Genomic DNA, 23,231 nt, shown 5'->3' with positions numbered 1-23,231 from the left:
AATTTTTATTATAAATTAAATGTCTTCTGCCTTCCAGATAAACATGTAATTTTGAACAAAAACCAGATCAATGCATTAAGGATAATTTTTATAGTGACTTAGTTTTAGAAGGATTAGGATTTTGTGATTTTCTTATCTTTCCACATGACTCCCTTAGAATGTTCAAGTGCTAATAACTTTAGTAATAATAATCATTTTACTCAATGCCATCAAGGTTTACCTTCTTTATGCATAAAATGGGGAATAATATCTATCTCATGATTTTGGAGATTAAATGAGAAGGCTTCCCTGGTGGCTCAGTTGGTAAAGAATCCTCCTGCAATGCAGGTGACCCAGGTTCGATCCCTGGGTTGGGAAGATTCCCTGGAGAAGGGAATGGCGACCCACTCGAGTATTCTTACCTGGGAAATCCTATGGACAGAGGAGCCTGGAGGGCTACAGTCCATAGGGTTGCAAAAAGTCGGACATGACTGAGCAACTAACACTTCCTTCCTTCCTTACTAAAGTGTTTAAATGTCTAGCATGATACCTGGGACAAGAGTTGTTGTTGTTTAGTTGCTAAGTCATGTTCCACTCTTTGCAACCCCCCTGGACTATGGCCCACCAGGCTCCTCTGTCCATTGGATTCTCCAGTCAAGAGTATCGGAGGGGGTTGCCATTTCCTCATTTCCTTCTCTAGCAGATCTTCCCGACCCAGGGACTGAGCCGGTGTCTCTTGCGTCTCCTGCATTGGCAGGTGGATTCTTTACCATTAGCGCCACTTGGGAAGCTATATATGCATGCAGGTGGAATTTAAGACTTAATCTTGAGGTTTTAAATTTTATTTTAAATTTATCCCTGAAGTGACTATTCAAGGGCCCACATAATGCAAGACAAGATCAGCCTTGACTCTTTCAAGCAATAAAATGTTTCTTAAATCAATTTGACTGCAAATCAGGATATTTAGCAACTGGAAAATGAAACGCAAGAGGTATAACAATGTGATCAAAATTACACACTATATATACCCGAGTATAGCAAGTATTGATTTACTAGTAGAGAATATTTAAAAACCCATCATTCATAGCATTTCTTTTCCTTCAAAAGTGGTTTTTTCTTTCATTAATCATCTTTGAAAAGTGTGATTATTTTCTTCTGCTGAAACTTTCTTAGGTTATTGCATGCTCAAATGGGCTTTCTATTTTTGTGTGTGAAATTGCATCATTAAAAAAATTAACTGATGAAAAATAAACTGGTGTTTCATATTATGGGAAAAAACATTGAACAAAAATGCTTTCATGCAATACTCAAAGATATCAAAGCTATGTTTCTTTGAGGCTCCTTATTGTTGATCAGACAATACACATTTATTTATTTATAAAAAGTCTCCTTACAAATAATCCACAATTATGATCAATGTTATTTAATTTTTTAATTTTTAAAAATTAAAATATTTAACTGAGGTATGGTTGATATACAATATTATATGCTTCAGGTGTATGACACAGTGATTCACAATTTTTAAAAGAGCACTATTCTTTTTTAAATCACGGCTACAATTAAACATTCAACCTCTATCAGTCATAGAATGAATTTATCTTTGGAGTTTTTTTCATGAATTTGTGTTTATTCGTCTATCAACCAACATGTTTGCGCATCAATTATATGTCAGGCACTGTCAGGGAGGCATTTCAGTTCTAACACAGATCATGATCAGTAATCTATTATTTCACCGTTTGAATCAATTTAATTAGCTTGATTATCTTCTCTTCCTCTTTTCCTAGTATCCATAGGCCAAGGTACGATTCTAAACAGTTTCCTTTTACAGGAAGATTAAAACTTCACCAATAAGTAAAGTCTAAGTTTATCTACTATCTTCCAGGCTTCCAGGACTTTAAAAATTAATGGAAGACTTAATTACAGCTAGAGCTATGTATGTGTACATGCGTGCGTGCACACCCACACACCCACACACCCACACAGAGAGAGAGTTTTTGGCTTCCTGTGGAATAGGACCATAAATGGGAACAGGAAAGAAAACTTTTGCTTTTCACTTTATACTCTTTTGTATTATTTGAATTTGTTTTATTTAATCACATATTTTAATCTTTTAAAAAATACCACAAAACCCAGAGGGTTTAGCATTAGCAGAATCAAATAGAGAATCGAGAAAGTTCTCTGGAAATCACTTCACATTTGCCTCAATGAATGAAGAACATTTATCTCGAATCCCCACTTAATTTTCTATGTGGAAAATAAGTCTAAAGAACTCTAATTGTTATAAGGACATGGGAAAAGCAGCTATTTTTTTTTTCAAGTGCTGGCAAGCTACATCATATAAAATAAAGCACGGGCATTGATTCAAATTAGAAGGCTTAAGAGCCATTTATTCTTACTTTATGAATAAGGTACAAGAGTCAAGCACCAGGATGGATGTGTAATATTTTATAGGGGGTGGTGATTACACCCAACGCTGCTATGTGACACGTAAATGAACATGGTTCTTTAGTCTCTCTCATTATTACTGCACGTTGGTGTCCATAGCCCCACTGACTAATGATCTAGAAATTAATTACCAAAACTTGTTTTGATCTGTACTCAGACAAGAGGTCTGTCTTGGGGCACACTGTAACTGCAGACTTAATTCTAAGTTGCAGACCCAAATCCTTGCATGTTCAACACGACATACCTTGAAAACACTGCAGGTAGAGACTCTTCCAGGGTCAACCCTGGAAGAGCCAGATAAGCAAGAACTACCTGTGAAGAAAGCTGATCGCCGAAGAATTGATGCTTTTGAATTGTGGTGCTGGAGAAGACTCTTGAGAGTCCCTTGGACTGCAAGGAGATTCAACCAGTTCATTCTAAAGGAGATCAATCCTGGATGTTCATTGGAAGGACTGATGCTAAAGCTGAAACTCCAATACTTTGGCCACCTCATGCAACAAGTTGACTCACTGGAAAAGACTCTGATGCTGGGAAGGATTGGGGGCGGGAGGAGAAGGGGATGACAGAGAATGAGATGGCTGGATGACATCACCGACTCGATGGACATGAGTTTGAGTGAACTCCGGGAGTTGGTGATGGACAGGGAGGCCTGGCGTGCTGTGATTCATGAGGTCGCAAAGAGTCGGACACGACTGAGTGACTGAATTGAACTGAACTGAACCACCTGTCTACAATTCCAGAGGTTTCTTGATGCCTCTAACAGCAAAAGTGACTTTGCTTATATTTTTCCCTTGCTCACACTTTTTTTTACTTCTAAAAATTAGAAGTAAATTTAACTATTAAATTTAGTATAAACTGCTCTCGTATTTTCTGCCCAGTTTCATGTCTGTCTGAGCATGTTTGTATGAAAAAGCCTTTTAATGTCTGAAGCAAGTATGACATTTAAGAAAATGTGAGAATGTTTTAGACATTCAAATAGCCAGATTAAATCAGCATTTTTACTGCTAAGTAAACATATACAATTGTATTTGAATGTAAGTTAAGATAAAGTTCACAGTAGAATTGAAACCGGAAAAGAAAAAAATGCCTTTTACTTGATAACCAGTTAATTAAGCAAAATACAGCCATAAGATGAAATATTATATAACTCTTTAAAAAGAATAAGGCTGTTAAGGTAGATCTATTTGTTCTAGTTCATAATTGATAAGTACATATATCATTTATAATATACATATATTTTAAGTTAAAGCAGGCCAGGCTTAGAACTGAGAATAGAAAACAATCTCTTCTGTGTAAATAAAAAGGATATTCTGCTATGAATAATTTTCTTTTTGTAAGGAAATATAATGAACAGTTCCTCTTTGGGGAAAGGGACTAGGTATCGATACAGTTTAATTATTATTATTCTTTTTTAAAATTTTATAAAATTAAAAAAATATTTTTGGCTTGTAGGGGATCTTAGTTCTGTGAGTGGGGATTGAACTCACACCCTTGGCAGTGAAAGCTTGGAGTCCTAACCATTGGACTACCAGGGAATTTCCTATTAATTATTATTCTTTAACCATGTACATGCATTTTAAAAAAATATTGATAAGACATCTGAGGAATTATAAACACTTACATGTTTTTAGATTAGGTATGCTATAAATGCTTGCATTTTAATGCAAAATTTTAGACTTAAAGCTTTCAGGTGTATGTATAATTAACAATGCTAAAAGCAAGGCTGTGGTAGTGTGTCATATTGTTAACAATATGTTCTTTATCATTCTCCCATTCATTGAATGGATTCCCCAATATGACTCAATCCTGGATATTGCAAAAAGGTGTTGCCACTTCTAACGTGATTAATCTGTAGCAGAAACAAACCAAAAAAATACCAGAAGCAACAGTCAGACTCCAGCCCTGGCCTCCATAACAGAAAAAGGAAGTGAGGCTGAGGGGAGACTCTGAAGAGCTTTTGAGGTGATCTAAAGATAAATAGGAAGTACCTTTTCTATCTTTCTATAGAGAATCAATGGTTTCTAACCTATAAGGGAAAAGAATCTAAAACATATACATATATATAAAATATATATAAATGAATTATTTTCCTGTATACCTAAAACTAATACATTGTAAATCAACTACAATAAAAAAATCAATGGTTTCAGTATAGAACAAAAATGAACAAAATCTAATTGAATCAAGAATGACACAAAGAGAAGTTATCTAGCATATAGATAGTGTGATAGCTGATACAAAATTATATTTACACCAAATCAGCAAACTTGGCCCCGTGTGACTGTATATTTCACATCTCTGAACAGATTCTTCCAGAGGTTGGCTCTACTGAACATGGAAACACTGGTGGTGAGTTCCCTCTGCCCCTCTTGCCCTCTTCTCTGTTCTTCCTGCTCCTGCCTTGCTTGTAGATCACCCAAGGGCTGGCAACCCATTTTTGGCCACCTTTTGCCAAGGAATTAAAGAAACAGCCAGGAAGGACTCACGAAGGAAAGAGTCAGCAAGCCTAACTGTTAATTACTTTCTGCCTGCAAAGCATCTGCCCTGATTCTCTTTTGTTTGAATTTTTGAATTCTTTGCATTATTAAGTGGGACATTTTTGAATCATTTATAAGCCAGTATCATATGGTTAGCCACTTAAATCTATATTATTGAACCAGATGGTTCTGATGTATTCAAGAGTGCATTTTTCTTAAATGGAAACTGAATTTTTCAGATAATAATCATGGTCATTGAAAAAGCATTTACCCAAGAAAATGTAAGGAAAAATCAAAAGAAAATAAAAACTTACAATCCATCATTGCCATTGTAAACCATTTTAACATCTTTCTATGTTTTAGACATTTTCATGTTTATGTAGCACATAAATGTATTTTATACGAAAATGTAACATCCTTTATGACTTTACACTATTTTCCACTGGGGTTTCTTCATTTAATGATAAATATAGATTTATTATGACATCATCTTGAAGGCCTGCAGGGCTTCCCTGGTGGCTCAGAGGTTAAAGCATCTGCCCGCAATGCGGGAGACCTGGGTTCGATCCCTGGGTCAGGAAGATCCCCTGGAGAAGGAAATGGCAACCCACTCCAGTATTCTTGCCTGGAGAATCCCATGGACGGAGGAGCCTGGTGGGCTACAGCCCATGAGGTCGCAAAGAGTCGAACTCGACTGAGCTTCTTCACTTTCACTTTCTTTCTTTGAAGGCCTGCAAAATGTTTTTCAGTCTGACTGCAGTTCTGACTTCTGCTATGTGTATTATAAGTAGCTGTAGACATACATTGAGATATATCCTGTTGTTACACTGCCTTTTGAATTCTCATGGATTTGATTTCTTTATCTACTTATTGTAACCAATGTCTTCTGCATTCTGTAACTTTTTCTGCATTTAACTCCTGCTCACTTTTTCCTACTGCTTTTATTTAAAATAAAATTACACTTGTTTGGGAAATAAGCGTAAACAGACTCTAAGTAAAGGCTTCTTTGAATCAGGTATGAAAATTTCAGGCCATAGATTTTAATAATTTGACTACTCTGACATTTCTGCCTTGCTTTCAAATTTTTCAGTGGATTTTAGAGAGGTTAAAGTTCAAAATAAATGTGATATTACCTTAATTGAATATTAGACAGATACACTAGATTTATGATTAGTTCTATTATTGTTCCCCAAAACACTTTTTATCTGTTATTATGTATTTTATTTTCACACTTGCTTGAAAAAGTCAGCTCATTGAAACAGAAAATTAGTACTCACATGAACTATGAGAAAAGTATCTGGTCAGATTCAAATATTCAAATGCATACTGTTGATCAAATTGGCTTTAAATACTGAATAATTTAAATTAAGAGAAAAATGAAACAATCTGCTTTTGGTCTTATGAACACAATTAAATATCCACAGTACATCCTCAAACTAAAATTGCCTCACTGCCATATAGCTATTCAGTTTGACTTATGAGGAAGAATTGACTTGGTTCCTCTGATGGTTTCTTTCTCTGAATCCTTTAACTCCTCAAGCTCATTTCCTCATCTTAAAATTTGAAATAACAATTCCCATCTCACAGGCTGTGATGAGGAGCAAATGGAATAACATTTGTGAAACACTCTGTAGAAATATTATTGTTGTGGTTTAGTAACTACGTTGTGTCCAGCTCTTTTGCAACCCCATGGACTGTAAACTACTAGGCTCCTCTGTCCATGGGGTTTTCCATGCAAGAATACTGGAGTGGGTTGCCATTTCCTTCTCCAGGGGATCTTCCTGACCCATGGATCGAACCTGCATCCCCTGCTTGGAAGACAAATTCTTTACCATTGAGCTGCCTGGGAAGTGTAGAAATATTAAGTCATATATAAATTTAAGGTAATATTATTCTATGGTAAGTAGAAAAGATCATTCATCATTATGTATAGCAGAGTTATGCAAAACTTCAACATAAATCTGTGAGTATACTAACTTTGGGAGAGGATGATAAATGAACTTGACACTTTGCTTAATTGGCACAGAAAATGTATTTCCCATTTACCAGTGGCTTTTACGATAACCTTGAACATAATGAAATTTCCCATCGATGTTACAAAGTAGATGGTGATTTTATACTGAAATAATCTTAGGCTGGATAATTCAAAACTTCAGAAATTGATGGAATCTACAAATTAGGTACATTGTAAAAATTTTTTGACTTCCCAGTTTATCTGTGTACACAAGTATAGTTATGTTCATAAGTACGTGAAAGGAAAGAAAAAAAGAAAATTCAAATTCATTAGGGAATAATAATGCTAGGCCTTATATTTTTGGTGTACGTTACTTCATTTGACTATAGGAGAGCAGAAGGGAAAGGGCACAGCTGAGAGGGAAAACAAAGTGAGAACAGGCATGATATTCCCGTGTAAAGCATCTTAGCGTGTAGTGGAAAAGACAAGAATGGTGGATTTAAGTTACTTCCTATTTTTCCTTGGCCCCTTAGTGAACTTCCAAATATGAAATCAGTTTAGAAGTAGGCAGAGAAAAAGAGATAAAATGTCCAGTTTTCCAGGCAGCATCCCAATGAAGAAATTTACCATAATAGTATAAAATTTGACCTTCTATAATCAAGTGATATAATTATAGATTTCTAGGAATAAATGATTAAAATTCTCTTTGTCTAGAAAAGAAATACAAAATTTGGTAGGCTAAGTGATAATTCTAAAGATAATAATATTTATAGAGTGCTTGCTATGTGCCAGGATTTCTTAAGTACCTGATGTGTGTTGATTCCCTGAATACTTGTGGTAGGCAGAATAATGGTCCTCTAAAGATGCCTGGGCTTCCTAGCTGGCGCTAGTGGCCAAGAACCCACCTGTCAATGTAGGAGACATGAGATGTGGGTTCCATCCCTGGGTTGGGAAGATTCCCTGGAGGAGGGCATGGAAACCCATTCCTGGAGAATCGCATGGACAGTGGTGCCTGGCGGGCTACGGTCCATAACATTAAAAACTGTCAGACACAATGGAAGCGACTTAGCACAAAAATGTCCATATCTTAATCTCTGGACTCTGTGAATAAGTTATACTACATGGTAACAAGAACTTTGAGGATATGATTAAATTCAGAATTTTGAGATGTGGGAAATTCGGCTGAATTACACAAGTGAAACCAGTGTAAATCACAAGCGTTCTTGTAAGTGAAAGAGGGAGGCAGAAGCAAGTCACTGTGAAGCGCCTAAGAAAGACCCAGTTGCTTCCAGCTTCAACGCTGGAGGAAGAGAACAGCTTTTAGAAGCTAGAAAGGGCAAGGAAATGGGATTCTCCCCTAGAGTCTCCATAAAGAAATACAGCTTTATCCAAACCTTGATTTTAGCCCAGTAAAAGCCATATTGGACTTCTGACCTGCTGAACTATAAGATGATAGATTTCCATTTCTTTAAGCCACTAAGTTTGTGATAATTTGTTATAGAAGCAATAGGAAACAATATCCTAGTGAAGAGGAACTAAAAAGCCTCTTGATGAAAGTGAAAGAGGAGAGTGAAAAGGTTGGCTTGAAGCTCAACATTCAGAAAACTAAGATCATGGCATCTGGTCCCATCACTTCATGGGAAATAGATGGGGAAAGAGTGGAAACAGTGTCAGACTTTATTTTTTTGGGCTCCAAAATCACTGCAGATGTTGATTACAGCCATGAAATTAAAAGAAGCTTCCTCCTTGGAAGGAAAGTTATGACCAACCTAGATAGCATATTAAAAAGCAGAGACATCACTTTGCCAACCAAAGTCTGTCTAGTCAAGGCTATGGTTTTTCCCGTGGTTGTGTATGGATGTGAGAGTTGGACTGTGAAGAAAGCTGATCGCCGAAGAATTGATGCTTTTGAACTGTGGTGCTGGAGAAGACTCTTGAGAGTCCCTGGACTGCAAGGAGATCCAACCAGTCCATTCTAAAGGAGATCAATCCTGGGTGTTCGTTGGAAGGACTGATGCTAAAGCTGAAACTCCAATACTTTGGCCACCTCATGCAACAAGTTGACTCATTGGAAAAGACTCTGATGCTGGGAAGGATTGGGGACGGGAGGAGAAGGGGACAACAGAGAATGAGATGGCTGGATGGCATCACCAACTCTATGGACATGAGTTTGAGTGAACTCTGGGAGTTGGTGATGGACAGGGAGGCCTGGTGTGCTGTGATTCATGGGGTCGCCAAGAGTCAGTCACAACTGAGCGACTGAACTGAACTGAACTCAGTTATCCTGTGAGGCAATTGATATAATTACCTCTGGTTCACAGATGAGGAAACCAAAGCAGAGTTTCTCAAAGATACAGAGCTATTAAGCAGTGAAGCTGGGATTTGAATCCAGGTGGCCTGGTTTCAGAACCTATGAGCTGGAAGCTTTCCTGCTCTCAGTCTTGGGGTTTCAATAAATTGCAACTCTAGAGTCATATTCGGAGAAGGCAATGGCAAGCCACTCCAGTACTCTTGCCTAGAAAATCCCATGGATGGAGGAACCTGGTGGGCTGCAGTCCGTGGGGTCGCTGGGGGTCGGACACGACTGAGAGACTTCACTTTCCCTTTTCACTTTCATGCATTGGAGAAGGAAATGGCAACCCACTCCAGTGTTCTTGCCTAGAAAATCCCAGGGACGGGGGAGTTGGTGGGCTTCCATCTATGGGGTCACACAGAGTCAGACACGACTGAAGTGACTCAGCAGCAGCAGCAGCAGAGTCATCCTGCCAGTACTTCCACCTGTAAGACTCTGGTGCAAGGTCATACATGGACAGGCCTACTGCATAGTCCTGCAGGCAAGGCACAGTATTCTAATGGCTCCAACATTGGTACCGCAAATAACAACAAAGTCTGTTTCCAACCCAGTAGTGAAAAATACATCCCTGGAAGAGTGTCCATCCCAAATTCCTTAAATAACTGGAAACAGTACTTTCTGCCAGTGCTGTATGTTATTAGGAAAGACAATTATTGATAGATCACATTGTGTTCATTGTAGCACTATTTACAATAGCCAAGAAATGAAAGCAACCTAAATGTCCATCAACATAGGAATGGATAAAGAAGATATAGTGTATACATACAATGGAACACTACTCAGCTATAAAAATGAATTAAATAAAGCCATTTGCAGCAACATGGATGGACCCAGAGTTTGTCATACTAAGTGAAGTAAGTCATAGAGAGAAAGACAAATACCGCATGATATCATTTTTAGGTGGAATCTAAAATATGACACAAATGAACCTATCCGCAAAGCAGAAACAGACTCACAGACACAGAAAACAAACTTATGGTTACCAAAGGGGAAGCAGGGGAGGAATAAAAGAGGAGCTTGGGATTAACAGGTATACAGCACTACACACAAAAAAGAGAAACAACAAGAACCTTCTGTACCGCACATGGAACTAAACTCAATATCCTGAGATAAACCATAATGGAGAAGAATAAAAAAGAATATACATATGTGTGTGTGTGTGTGTGTATATATATATAAACTGGTTCACTTTGCTGTGCAGTAGAAATTAACACAGCCTAATAAATCAATTATACTTCAATAAAATAGAACAAACAAAAAATAGACCACAGTGCAAGTTTCATTAAACATTCCATTTGGGAAATACCTTAAAAAGTGGGGATATTTTAAAAAGTAAAAAAGATTAAGTTGGCTATTGTAAAGATACACATTCATAAAATTTGAACATAGCAAATACAAAAAAGTTTAAAGTGAGTCTTTCATCAGAATTTGTAAGCTATTCCAAGAATGCTCCACATAGGTAGACATGGATTTTAGCTCCGTGTATAGTATTTAGAAAACAATTAAAAGCATACACTGAATTAAATGAATGTTAAACAAATAAATATTTAAAAATATTTAATTAGCTTATGGACATGCATACGTATCAAGATCCAACTATGAGCAAGCAAATCCTCAAATGTTCTGGAATTTGTTTGGCCATTCTTACCACTTGAATTTATAAGGTGCTTCTTTGCCAGGTTAGGCAGTGCTGTCTGCCCTGTTCTCTGACTTCTCATGATTTCAGTTTCCCAAAACAAAGGCAGCATAGCATTAGTGGTTAAAAGCCCTGGCTTTGGAATCTGTGAGATCTGGGTTTAATTCCAGTTTACCTACTTATTACCCAGATGACTTCGGGCAAGTTATTCAGCCTCAGTGTCTTCATTTCAAAATGGGCCTAGTAACATTTGCTTTTTATTTTACAGTGACTGGCCCACAAAAGCACTCAACAATGGCAGTTATATAAAATTCACATTATTACCATCACTGATCGACTCTTGTCTCTGATGTTGCCCAGAAAGCACAGTGTCCAAATTAGATGTACATCTTTTTATATCATCCTCAAAAACAGAAAAAAAAAATCATTATAAACCATCTGAATCTTACAAGTGTTTTACTTTAGTGAACCAGTTGAGAAGGCTTAAATTCATCCTCATCTTTGTAGTAATTTTGATTTTTGAGAACTTAGGGAAAGAAGGAAAGATCTGTTAAACTCTAAGTGAAAAGATGGAGAGGAGGGATCAGTGGTTGCCACTGTGGTCAGTCTCATCAGAAACAGAGACGGTAACTAACTCTTACTACGCATCTGCTGTGAGCCAAGTATGGCCTTCCCAGGCGGCTCAGTGCTAAAGAATCGCCTGACAAGAAGGAGGTATAAGCTCAATCCCTGGGTTGGGAAGATCCCTTGGAGAAGGAAATGGCAACCCACTCCATTGTCTTTGCCTGGGAAATCCCATGGACAGAGGAGTCTGGTGGGCTACAGTCCATGGGGTTGCAGAGTCGGACATGACTTAGTGACTAAACAACAACAACGTGATTCAAGTGCTTTACATACATTATCTCATTTATTTCTCTTAGTGACCCTTTGGAAGAGGTATGAAGACCCGTCATTTTAGAGTTGAGGGAAATGAATCACAGAAAGGACAAGGTAACCTGCTCAAGGTCACATGGGCCAACTGGGGTTCAAACTTGGTATACCATAGTGCCTCTCATTGAAGACTGTTTTTCAGTAAATACAGTCCTGACTGACTGCACATGATTTAGGCAGAAAATTCATGTTATTTACTGAGAATGAGTAATGATTTATACTGAAAGAGTTTATAGAGTGGCAAGCAGTACATGGACATAATTTTTGCAATTATCCTGTCTTACTGCAAAATGATTGTTCTTGACCACATAATCAGTACATCTCTGGCTGAGTAAAGAAAGTGCCTTCTAGTTAACTAGCTGCTGCCCAGTATGCTACTTTGAAGACACAATACATGCACAGAGGCTCAGCATAAATAGGCATGTTTTTAAAGAAAGTTTTCCTGTGCACCAGTCATTCACCCCACCCAGGAATATTACACTTCTAAGATCATGAGGTAGCAAAGAGTTGGACACGACTGAGCAACTGAACTGAACTGAATCATTTTCTGGCTCCAAAATCGCTGCGGATGCTGATTGCAGCCATGAAATTAAAAGACACTTACTCCTTGGAAGGAAAGTTATGACCAACCTTGATAGTATATTAAAAAGCAGAGACATTACTTTGCCAACCAAGGTCCATCTAGTCAAGGCTATGGTTTTTCCCGTGGTCATGTATGGATGTGAGAGTTGGACTGTGAAGAAAGCTGATCGCCGAAGAATTGATGCTTTTGAACTGTGGTGTTGGAGAAGACTCTTGAGAGTCCCTCGGACTGCAAGGAGATCCAACCAGTTCATTCTAAAGGAGATCAATCCTGGGTGTTCGTTGGAGGGACTGATGCTAAAGCTGAAATTCCAATACTTCAGCCACCTCATGCGATGAGTTGACTCACTGGAAAAGACTCTAATGCTGGGAAAGATTGGGGGCGGGAGGAGAAGGGGACGACAGAGAGTGAGATGGCTGGATGGCATCACCGATTCGATGGACATGAGTTTGAGTGAACTCAGGGAGTTGGTGATGGACAGGGAGGCCTGGCGTGCTGTGATTCATGGGGTCACAAAGAGTCGGACACGACTGAGCGACGTGAAATGAACTGAAGATCAAGGAGTCACTAAGATTCAGTACTGGAGCTAAAATGCCTAACAACATCTAATGATCGATTTTTAGATATATTTATTTTCATTTTTTCTTTTATTTTATTTAGTGGAGTATAGTTGCTTTACAGTATTGTGTTAGTTTCTGCAAAGTGAATCAGCTATACATACACATATATCCGCTCCCTCTTTAACCTTCTCACGTCCCACCCCTATCCTACCCATCTGGGTCATCACAGAGTGTGTAGCTGAGCTCCCCGTGCAGCTTCCTACCAGCTATCTTACACATGGTAGTGTATATATGTCAATGCTAGTCTTTCAATTTATCCCATCCTCCCCTCCTGTAGATTTGTTTCAGTTTTAGAGTAAGACAAAATACCAGCTACATTCTCCGATCCTCTTGAAGAGGAAATTTACTTGCCTATAGGATGTCATGCATAACCTTGGTCAGGTAAAATACTTCATATTAATTATTGAAAATTTTCATTGCTTTCCCTTCCTAAAAAGTGATTTGTCAAGGATGCTTTGGCAGAAGACTACAAATAAAACCAAAAGAATTCATTTGGTGTTACTATGACATTACTGATTGTGATTACTATGTACATGATTTAATTCTTTCCCATCTCATACTGACTTGAGTTAACCAAGACTGCCGGGTATGGTTTCAGTACTGACTTATCATTGTCTTCAGCAGAGAAGTAGAAGATGTCTTTAGTTGCCTTGCTGCCTTCATTCAAGATGTAGTAGATCCTCATCTCATCAATGTCAGCTAGTAAAAGAGCAAGCATCATACACACACCGTCTTGGCACACAGAAAATGAGTATAAGAACTTCAGTGTTTTTTATAGGGCATGAAAATACTACAATTAGTAAATTTAAAAATGATTAAATGAACACGAATCTAACTTTTAAAAAAATAAAGAGGTTAATAAGAATTTAACTTTTTCATAAAGTTGTAATAGCAAAAAAATGGAACCTTATAATTTTAAATTCTGTAACTGTGCTACTCTGTGTATGATCTCTGGGATAACGAGATGGGTATCCAAGAAGGATGCCCGGGTTCTACCTATGCACAGTTTGCAATACTGTGGTCCTCTACAGATAGCTTAATCCAGCTGGTGGTAGGTCTTTTATCCAAGGTTGAAATACTTGGATACTCATGAACTATTTGTTGAAACGAATTTAAACAAGAATAACCATTGCATCCTCAGTAAAAAGGAAATAAGAATAAAATCATGATGCTTTTCTATTGCCCATTCTCTTGGATATTTGAGAATGTGTCAGTTGGGTCTATAATTGTGTTTTTGTATTGCTAATACTAGTATCTTCAAGACAATTTGCATTTTGGGGTATTCATTTGCAAGAACAATTTTTATAGAACCTCATATGATTTCACTTGGTTTAGAAGCAATTCTGAAAATGTAAAGAAACTGTTTTTTAAACAGCCTTCTTTAGTTTTACTCTAAAATGGCAACCAGCTTTATGTGTACAATTCCATGTATCTTTTTGCATCTCATGTATAGAGCTACATGAAAAAGTTTTATGACTATGTGAAGAGCAGCAGTGTCTTATCACCTGGGAGGCCAGAAGGACTTGCCTTTAGTTCACCATTAGTGGTAACAACAAATATAAATGAAAAATGATCATTAAAACATATACTCCCATAGTTAGGCAAACTTGTGTGCATGCATGTGTGTTAAGTCACTCAGTCCTGTCAGACTTTTTGCTATGGACTATAGCCTGCCAAGCCTCTCTGCCCATGGAATTTCCCAGGCAAGATTACTGGGTTGCCATTTCCTTCTCCAGGGGATTTTCATCACCCAGGGATCAAACCCATGTCTCCTGTGTCTCCGGCATTGCAAGTGGCCCTAGGCAAACTTAGTTCTATGCATTTTCCAGATACAGAAATTGAATTTGAATAGTACAACAAAATGTGCAGTATAATTTTTATATCTGAAGTCAAGACACCAAACCACTATCTTTAGAAATCCAGACTTACTGGTAAACTATGCAAGTGATTCCTAGGTATGTCATTCTTTACTTAAAATTCAAATTTAAACTGATCTTTTCAAAATCATTGTAATCTTACAATACTTCAGAAGCAGAAGCTGTCTACCTATATTTGGCAGTTCTGAACTGAACTGAATGTGTAAACTACAAACCTGATGGATTGTCTGAGAGTTCCAGTTTAAAGAGCATGCTGATGAAACAGCTGATAATGGGTTTGTTGCCTTTCTTTGTTAATTTCTCATTCCATTGTATTTCATTAGAATTAGAATCTTTGTGCTAAAGGACTGAGGTTAGGACAATTTCCCCGCAGAGCTGGGAGATCTGATCTACTTAAGGAGCAGGACAAAGGTATCAGGGGACACTGTGTACTGCTGCTGCTGCTAAGTCACTTCAGTCATGTCCAACTCTGTGTGACCCCATAGACGGAAGCCCACCAGGCTCCCCCGTCCCTGGGATTCTCCAGGCAAGAACATTGAAGTGGGTTGCCATTTCCTTCTCCAATGTGTGAAAGTGAACTAACCTTGTGTAAAAACTCGCGTGTTCTCATTTCCAAGGCCAGTGTTGATAATGAAGCCATGCGCCGGTCCTCTGGTCAGTTTATACTTCTGGAGCCTGTGGGAACTGTCCCAGTCCTCTGTCTTCAGAGACCTGCTGGTAATCAGGAAGCCCACATGTCCAGTGTGAAGGTGTTTCAAGGCCAGGGCATCCTCGTTAAAGGCAGTCTGGGAGACCCTGTTGTCGATGGAGTTTCTTATGTGAACCCACATTACCTGAGGTCTGTGTGTCTCCACAGCAGTGTTTGGGAAGACATAGAAATCGGCATGAGTGCCATCTGTCACAGTCAAGGAGACACTGTCTTCAGTTGTCTCACTGCCATCATGCCAGTAGCAAGCCAAGTTCTCATTCAGGTCCCGTTGGGTGAAGGTGGTCACGGGACAACTGCCATTATACAAAATCCTGCCATGGATGGGGACCTGGGTGATGGTAAAGAGGAGAAGATCATCTGGGGTGTCCTTGTCTTCCGCTGTCAACTCAAAGGGAGAGATGCATTTTCTTTCCCCTTCTTGCAGGATCAGTTTATGGATGGTCATGATAGGTTTCTTATCATTCACATCCGTGATGAAGATCCTGAAGGTCTGAAACACGGGGTTATGTTCATCAGTCTCTTGAAACTCAAAGCTGTCCATCTTTATCGCATCATTTGAAGTACGAACATAGACTATCTTGTTGCCAGCCAACTGCCGCTGAGTGAAAGAGTGAAAGGGCTCCCCAGGGTGGTCAGAGATTTCCAAGCAGCCCAGGCTAGGAGCCCGTGTGATGCTAAAGTGCAGCTGTTCGTCAAAGCTGTTGATGTCATTGGTGCTAAGCAGATCCGTGGTGAGGGTCACTCTGCCACCTTCTGTCAAGGTGACCCCTCTGCTAACCACCTCAGGCAAGAAGACCCTGTCTAAGCTGCCAATGGTGATGCTGAAATAGCGGTCTAGCAAAGGGTTAATCCCATCAGTCACATCAAACTTGATAAGGTCACGAAATCCTTGGCTTGTGTGGGTATAACAGATGAGGCCTCGGTCAATCTCACCCTGGGTGAAGTTCATTCCCAGGGTGAGGTTGTTCCTCCCCTCCCCTCTGGGTTTTTTCAGTTGCTGTAGAAGCCCTTCTTGAGGCCCAGAGCGGAGGATAAAACTGAGGCTCTTATCATCTGAGTCAAGATCTGTGGCTTTGAGGACCCGATTGGTGATGACCTCAGTGTGTCCAGTTTCTACTTGCAGCCCATTGTTGATGGTCAGCCGAGGGGGTACATTGTCCACCAGGATCACCACAATGGGTACCATCCTGTGGGTGGTATGCTTGCCGTCACTCAGCCAGACCTCAAAACTGTCCTCTGTGGTCTCAGAGTCATCGTGCTCATACACAATGGTGGAGGCCTCCTGAATCTCCTGTAAGGTGAAGCTACGGATGGGCCGGCTCTCTGTGGCCAGCTGCTGTATAATTCGCCCATGCCGAGGGAGGGCTGTGAGCTGAAAGTGAAGCTCATTTGGTGGCAGGTCAGCATCGGCTCCATTGAGCAGTGGGGTGTCTGTGACGATGGTCATTCCCTCTAGTACCACAAACTCACGGACAAAAAGTTCAGGCTGCTCATCATTGGTGGGTAAGATAATTATAGGAAAGAAGACATGTGGGGAGAAGTTGATGCCATCAGAGCAACAAAAGGTGAATTGATCTTTTTGTGGTTCTACCCCCTTGTGGATACTCTGTACATAGTTGATATGTCTTCCCTGGACATCTCTGATGGAGAAAGCACTGATGGGATAACCAGCTCGGGTCTCTTCTGATCCAGGAGCTGGTGTCATATTTTCCAGGTAGCCAGAGACTGGCTGACCAGTTACTGTGCAGAGAATTTCATCTTGGGGAATGTCTGCATCTTCAATGCTGAGATGTTGTAAGGTCAAGGCACTCTTCCCACCTTCATGGACAACGTAAGGCTCCCTGACCAAGACCTTGGGGGCCACATTGTTGACGGGCAGCACAACCACTTGAACCTGCACTTCTTCCACTGTGCTGTCTCCCATCATCCGCTGATAAGGATCCTTGGAGAGGGCAAGCCTGAAGGCATCATGCTGCTTCTGGAATCCAACCTCACCTCCTGTGTGGACATAGGCTACTGTCCCACTGATGAGGTCCTCTTGGGTGAACTGTTCTGTGGGTAAACCAGTCACCAGAATAGTGCCCAATTTGGGGCTGTCTTCCACAGTGAAAGAGAGCATCAAGTCGCCTGTGTCCTTTTGACCGTGGATGATGTCCATGGTAATCTCAGTGGCTGTATTTTCTAGTACATCTATGGACACATCTAATAATGCACTGCCTATAATAGAGGTCCTGGGACTTCTGTCAGCTGCTGCGGGATGCACAGAAATCTGGACAGTGACAGGTATGTGATGCACCTTGTCACTTACTTCCAGATGGAAGGTATCACTGGTGGCCTGGTTTCTGCGGTTCTGATAAGAGATACTCCCATTAACAATATCAGCTTGCGTGAAATATTCCCCTGGGACCATATATTTTTTTAAGTACTGCAAATGTCCACGTTGGGGACCCCAAACTAATATGAAGACAATCTGGCCAATGTCTGTGTCAGGGTCTGAAACATCCAGCTCATTACTGCTGAGGCTGAAACACTCTCCTAAGACAGTAAAGCCTCTGTTGGTGACTTGAGGAGGCTGGCTGTCCACAGGCTTCAGGAATAATGTGAATGTGCCAGGTACACTATTGCCTGCAGCATCCTCCACCTGGTAGGTGAACTGCACAATCCGCGGTACAATACCCAGCTTCTTCCGGGGGGGCTGGTAGGCAACTTCCTGGTGATTTACCTGGGCCTGGGTGAAGTGCACAATGGGTATGTCTGGTGAATCAGTGAGCACAATTTCTCCAGCCTGGACTTGGTGGTTGCCATCTGTGTCAGTAGGGGGCATCAGTAGGGTGTACCATAGGTGCTGGTCATCTGAGTCCCCATCAATATATTGGAGGAATTTCTTCTGGAAGTGAGTGAGTTGGTACTGCTGCACGGCCATTTCTAAGGTAGTTGCTGGAAACAGCTCTGGACTCTGCAGATCCACTGGTTGGACTCTGATGGTGAAGAAATGTTGCTTGGATAGATTGGGTGGGTCATGGTCACCCTGCACGTGGAAAGTTACCTGGGCCATTATGGATTGAGGACCAAGGGGTCCAAGATGGCGGTAGAAAAGTCTCCCTTCCACTATGTCTTGTTGAAGCCACTTAGTCACCACCTTCTCATGAAGTCCTTTCTTTCTCACGTAATACCAGCCTTCATCTTCAGGAGCCCGAGGTGGTTCTGATTGCCGCAGCAGCATCTCCCCCAGATACTGACTTGAGCTGGAGGACCCGGGAGCCAGATCCCTGCCTCTTTCTTCCTCTTCTTCTTCCAGAGGCTGGTCCTCCAGCACAAAGTGGATGGTTGAGTCCTCAGAGTCAATATCCGTCGCACACAGGACAAAGGCGGAGATCTGGACCGCCTGCCCTTCAGTCACTGAGAGTCCAGTGTTGGCAGTGACCATTGGTGGTTCATCATCAACAGGGATGATGGCCAGAGGGAAGAGGAATTCCACCTGGTGGTGCCCATCCTCCATCCGGAAGACGATGTTGTCGCTGTAGGTGTTGCTGCCATCATGCTGGTACACCACTCGCCCTGCTGCCAGGTCTGTTGGCGTGAAATGCTTGCACCCTGCTGGCGCCCCAAGCATGACCAGCTGCCCGTGTCCCAAGCCCCTGATGGCAGACACGTTCACCTCTCCCAGGTGATCACTATCACTGAACTGAAGGCTGTGGGCGCTGGAGAGGGGCCTTGACTGACCTTCAAAAAGTAGTAATCCCCGGTCATAGCTAGCGACCGGGGCCAGGGTGTTCAGGGGTTTCACCATCACTGTAAAGGCAAAGGGGTCTGAGGTGGCACCATCTGCATCCATCACCTCCATCTCCAGTTGGGAGAGGTGCTCCGCATCCGATTTCTCAGCAGGGGGCTGAAAAGCAATTTTCAGTTCCCGCAGCTCCCGCTGGCTGAAGAACGACACTGGAAGGCCCAGGGGGTCATCAGTGCTAACCACGTAGCCCTGGTGCCCCGGCGGAGTGATGGGAGCATTGAGAATGTTGAAGACCAGGTCATCGGCATTAGACTTCTTGTCCTCCGCAGCCAGGGCGTCGGCTGTCAGCAGGAACTGATGGACCGCCAGCATCATCGGAGCTGCGAGGCTGGGCCTGGGCGCCGTGTTCTGATCCGAGGAGCCTCACCAGCAGCTGGAAATGTTCTCGCAGCAGCAGCTCCCCTGACTCAGCTCCTGGGTCCCCTGGCCCTAGCAGCTCCGTCACCATGGGCACATAGTCCCGGCTGGGCGAGGGGGTGGTGGAGGTATGCTGGTAGCGTACCCCAGCCCGGATAAAAGCCTCACAGTCTGTGGCCTTGGCCCTGGGGAGAGGGGCCCCCGCGGCATCCACCAAACGCCCATACTTGGGCAGTGGGCCACCCTCGGGGGGAACAGGGGTGAGCCGGCACCTGCGGGTGGCCGCGGTCCGGGACTCCGGGGAGGCAAAGGCCAGCACTCTCCTGTCAATGGCGTGGCTCCAGCCGCGCAGCTTCTCCACCGCCAAAGGCCGGTTGCTAGTCACCAGCTGCAGCCGGTGGAAGACCACGTCCACCGCGAGCATGAAGAGCAGCGCGAGCGTGTAAGTGCCGGCGTCGTAGCGCAGCTGCAGCCGCACCAGCGCGCGTCCGGGGCTGCGGGCGCCCCAGTGGGTGTACCGGACCTGGCGGGGCCCGAAGGCGCAGGGGAAGCGGCGCGGGGAGAGCGCGCCGTGGCGCGGCGGCAGGGCGTCCAACACCGTCACCTCGCACCGGTCCCCCTGCTGCACCCGAATCACCAGGTCCCGGAGCGGGTCGAGCCAAAGCGAGCGGCCCACGGGCACCCGGAGCCCGGGGTTGGCGAGCAGGATGCTCGGGCCGTCGGGGCTGTAGCGGCCGAGGGAGCCCCAGATGGGCAGGTAGGGCACCCGAGGGGGCTCAGCCTCCGGCGGGGGTGTCTGTCCCTGTAGGGCAGGGCAGCTCAGGAGCAGGTAGGCGAGCGCGGCTGCAAGCTGCCCGGGCGTGCCAGCAGGGCGCGGGGAAATGCCAGCCATGGGGCCTTGGCGATGGGCTGCCTGGAGGGTATCCTGTCTTCAGAGTGGCCCGTTCAGCAGCAGGTGCAGACGGTAGAGACGGTGGCTGCTGTCCACTCTGGAGCGGGGGAGCGGACACATCAAGAGCCAGGGGCTGCGCTTCAGCTGCGGCGGGTAAAAGCAGCGGGGGGTGGATAGGGGCGTGCTGGTGGGAGGGTGGGGGGAAGGGGCACAGCCATCTCTGCCTCTGCCCCTCTGCAGTCTGTCCACTGCAGGCACCAGGCGTTGTCCAGATGTGCCCCAGCGCTCGGAGACCTGGGAGCGTGCAGGAGCACTCCCCTCTGCCCCTTGGTACCTTTACCCAGGGTATCTTACCGACCTTCGAGACTGGAAGGGTGGCCGGGCACCGTGCAACCCTGCGCTGCCTGCCTCGGACCAGTCGGTCTGGATTCTCTCCTTCCCGGACGGCTCAACGGGATTGTCCTCCAGGGCCGGAGACGGTGACCATTGCCGGGTCAGTTCTGCTCGTGTGGGACACTGGGCTCCCGCGGTCCATTCATCCAGGCACCGGTCTTTCTGAGACTGGGGAGAAACCCCATTCCTCTTCCTTACCGCTGACAAGAGTGCATTTTCTAGTCAAAATCGAGTCTCACTTCGGACATAAAAGATACTAGTGGGAGCTATTTTGCAAATAGGATTTTCTAGCTGTCTGCCTGATAAAGCAGCTTATTCCAGATCCTGTGATTACTTGCTTACAAAATAACCCCGACATTTCTCCTTCTCAGTTTTGGGGGGGAAGAGCACTAGCATCCAGACTGGTGAACTTGAACAGCTTTTAATTTGTTTCTAGTCAGTGGGTCTCACATACCACACAACTGGATGGACCGGATGGCTTTTATTTTCTTAGAGCGTGATTTCCATATCTGATCAACAGTGACTGCCTGTGAGTTTATTAGATATGCTATTTCCTAATTACTTTCTTCCTAGAAAAATAAATCGGTAGCCAGAGGGGAGGATGTCAAGAGAAACAGTAACAGAGAAAACACTTACCATAGTTACTTGGATCAATTTCTGTGAATTAACCTATTTAACATCTGTAATGGAATTTGGCTTTCAGATGAGGGATGCCTGCCCTCCCTGGTGTGGGGTTAGGTTCTTAGCCTCATACTCATGTTTTAAGTATCAGAGGTGTCCATTTAGCTACAGTGTGGAGTCATTTCTTCCTATAAATAAAATGATAGTTAATGTGATTTTTAGAAAGCAATTAATGTAAATGTGAGAGAGACCTATTGATGATGGAGAAATAGATGCATCTAAAACTGCACTGATAAAAATGGCTTTAAGGGGAATAAAATCTGTCGAATGTTATCGTTATTCTTTTGATTTTTTTTATATATATATATTTTTAACAGCCTGTTTTATTCACTTAAGCAGCAGCAGCAACAACTGACTGACTCCCAGAGCAGGAATAAACTGCTAGTGGATTGAAATAGTTAATTTTCTCCCTAAATATTTAATTTAACCAACCAGTGACATGCTGCTGCTGCTAAGTCACTTCGGTCGTGTCCGACTCTGAGTGACATGCTATGGGTCTATATAATCCACCAAAGTAGAATACAACTTAACACATAGATTTGTTCATATAACAGAACTTTAAGAGATGGTAAATTTGAAACAATATGTGTTAGCCTAATTATGCAGAGCTACTCTGGAGTGTCTGGAAAGTATTATTAAGAATATTTTAAACTGAAACACAGGTCAAATTTCACTGTACATGAAAGAGGCATTATATTTTATAAAGTTCCTACATTGTCCAAATTTTTAAAAAATAATAAAACTCTCATTTGTCTCCATATATTAAATTTTACCAAGTGAATATTCTTATGTGAGTGTAATTTTGATTCCCATTCAAGCATCACTCAATCTGGCCAACTATCTTGTTCATATGTATTGTCATTATAGGCAGAGATGGGGTGGGCAGTTGAGCTGACAGTTAAACTACATTGATGTTTTTGTCCTTGGATCTGCCCCCTCCAGCTAACATTCCTTTTCTCCCTCTTCACTATGAAGCTTCTTGAAGGTGGTACTTTTTCTTCTTGTGTTTTGTTTGTTTTTGCTTACTATCTCAATTTCATAACCTCCTACCAACTCCCTCTTAGCTTGCTTTCATTTCAACAAAACTCCTGCTAAGGTTGTTAGTAATCTAGATGGAAAAATCCAATAGCCATGCTTGGTATTGTCCATTTGTCATACTCTTCTGGTTTTCCTCTTTCCTTTCCACTCAAATCCTAATTTTTCAAAAAGTCTTTTTTCTATGCTCCCCTGGTCATATTAAATCTCTGCAGTTATACATTTACAGACCATTTGATTAAGATCTGTCTTCTCCACTAGACTTTAAACCCCATGAGAGTGGGGAGTGTGCTCTGCTCACACCTGATACCTAATGCTTATGACCCCACCCCGTAGAAGGTACATGATAACTACTGACTGACTGAATGAATAAAAGAATGAGAGTCTCAGAATAAGTAACTGACATGCTATAAAGCCAAGGTGTTAGGCAGAACACACCCAGTTCATACAATGACAGTTTATTAGAGGCTGGTGACGGTTCTGTTCAGAGGACACAAATTTGATTTCTAACCAACTATTT

The 23,231-nt window shown here is 42.2% G+C and overlaps 1 protein-coding gene across 1 annotated transcript in view; it reads right to left on the bottom strand.

Annotated features, from left to right (window-relative positions):
• Nucleotides 1-20,602, bottom strand: part of FREM3 (FRAS1 related extracellular matrix 3) — a 48,605-nt gene extending 28,003 nt beyond the window's left edge. The window contains 3 exon segments of the mRNA XM_088827851.1: nucleotides 13,538-13,676; nucleotides 15,438-19,705; nucleotides 19,707-20,602. Of these exon segments, the coding sequence (XP_088683977.1) occupies nucleotides 13,538-13,676; nucleotides 15,438-19,705; nucleotides 19,707-20,602 (5,303 nt within the window).
• Between the last annotated feature and the right edge of the window lie 2,629 nt (nucleotides 20,603-23,231).

Source organism: Moschus berezovskii, chromosome 19, assembly GCF_049115385.1.
Source record: "Moschus berezovskii isolate FMDL1 chromosome 19, NW_MosBer_1.0, whole genome shotgun sequence".
In the NCBI taxonomy this organism is placed as follows: domain Eukaryota; kingdom Metazoa; phylum Chordata; class Mammalia; order Artiodactyla; family Moschidae; genus Moschus; species Moschus berezovskii.
This window is presented reverse-complemented; position numbering and strand designations above follow the sequence as displayed.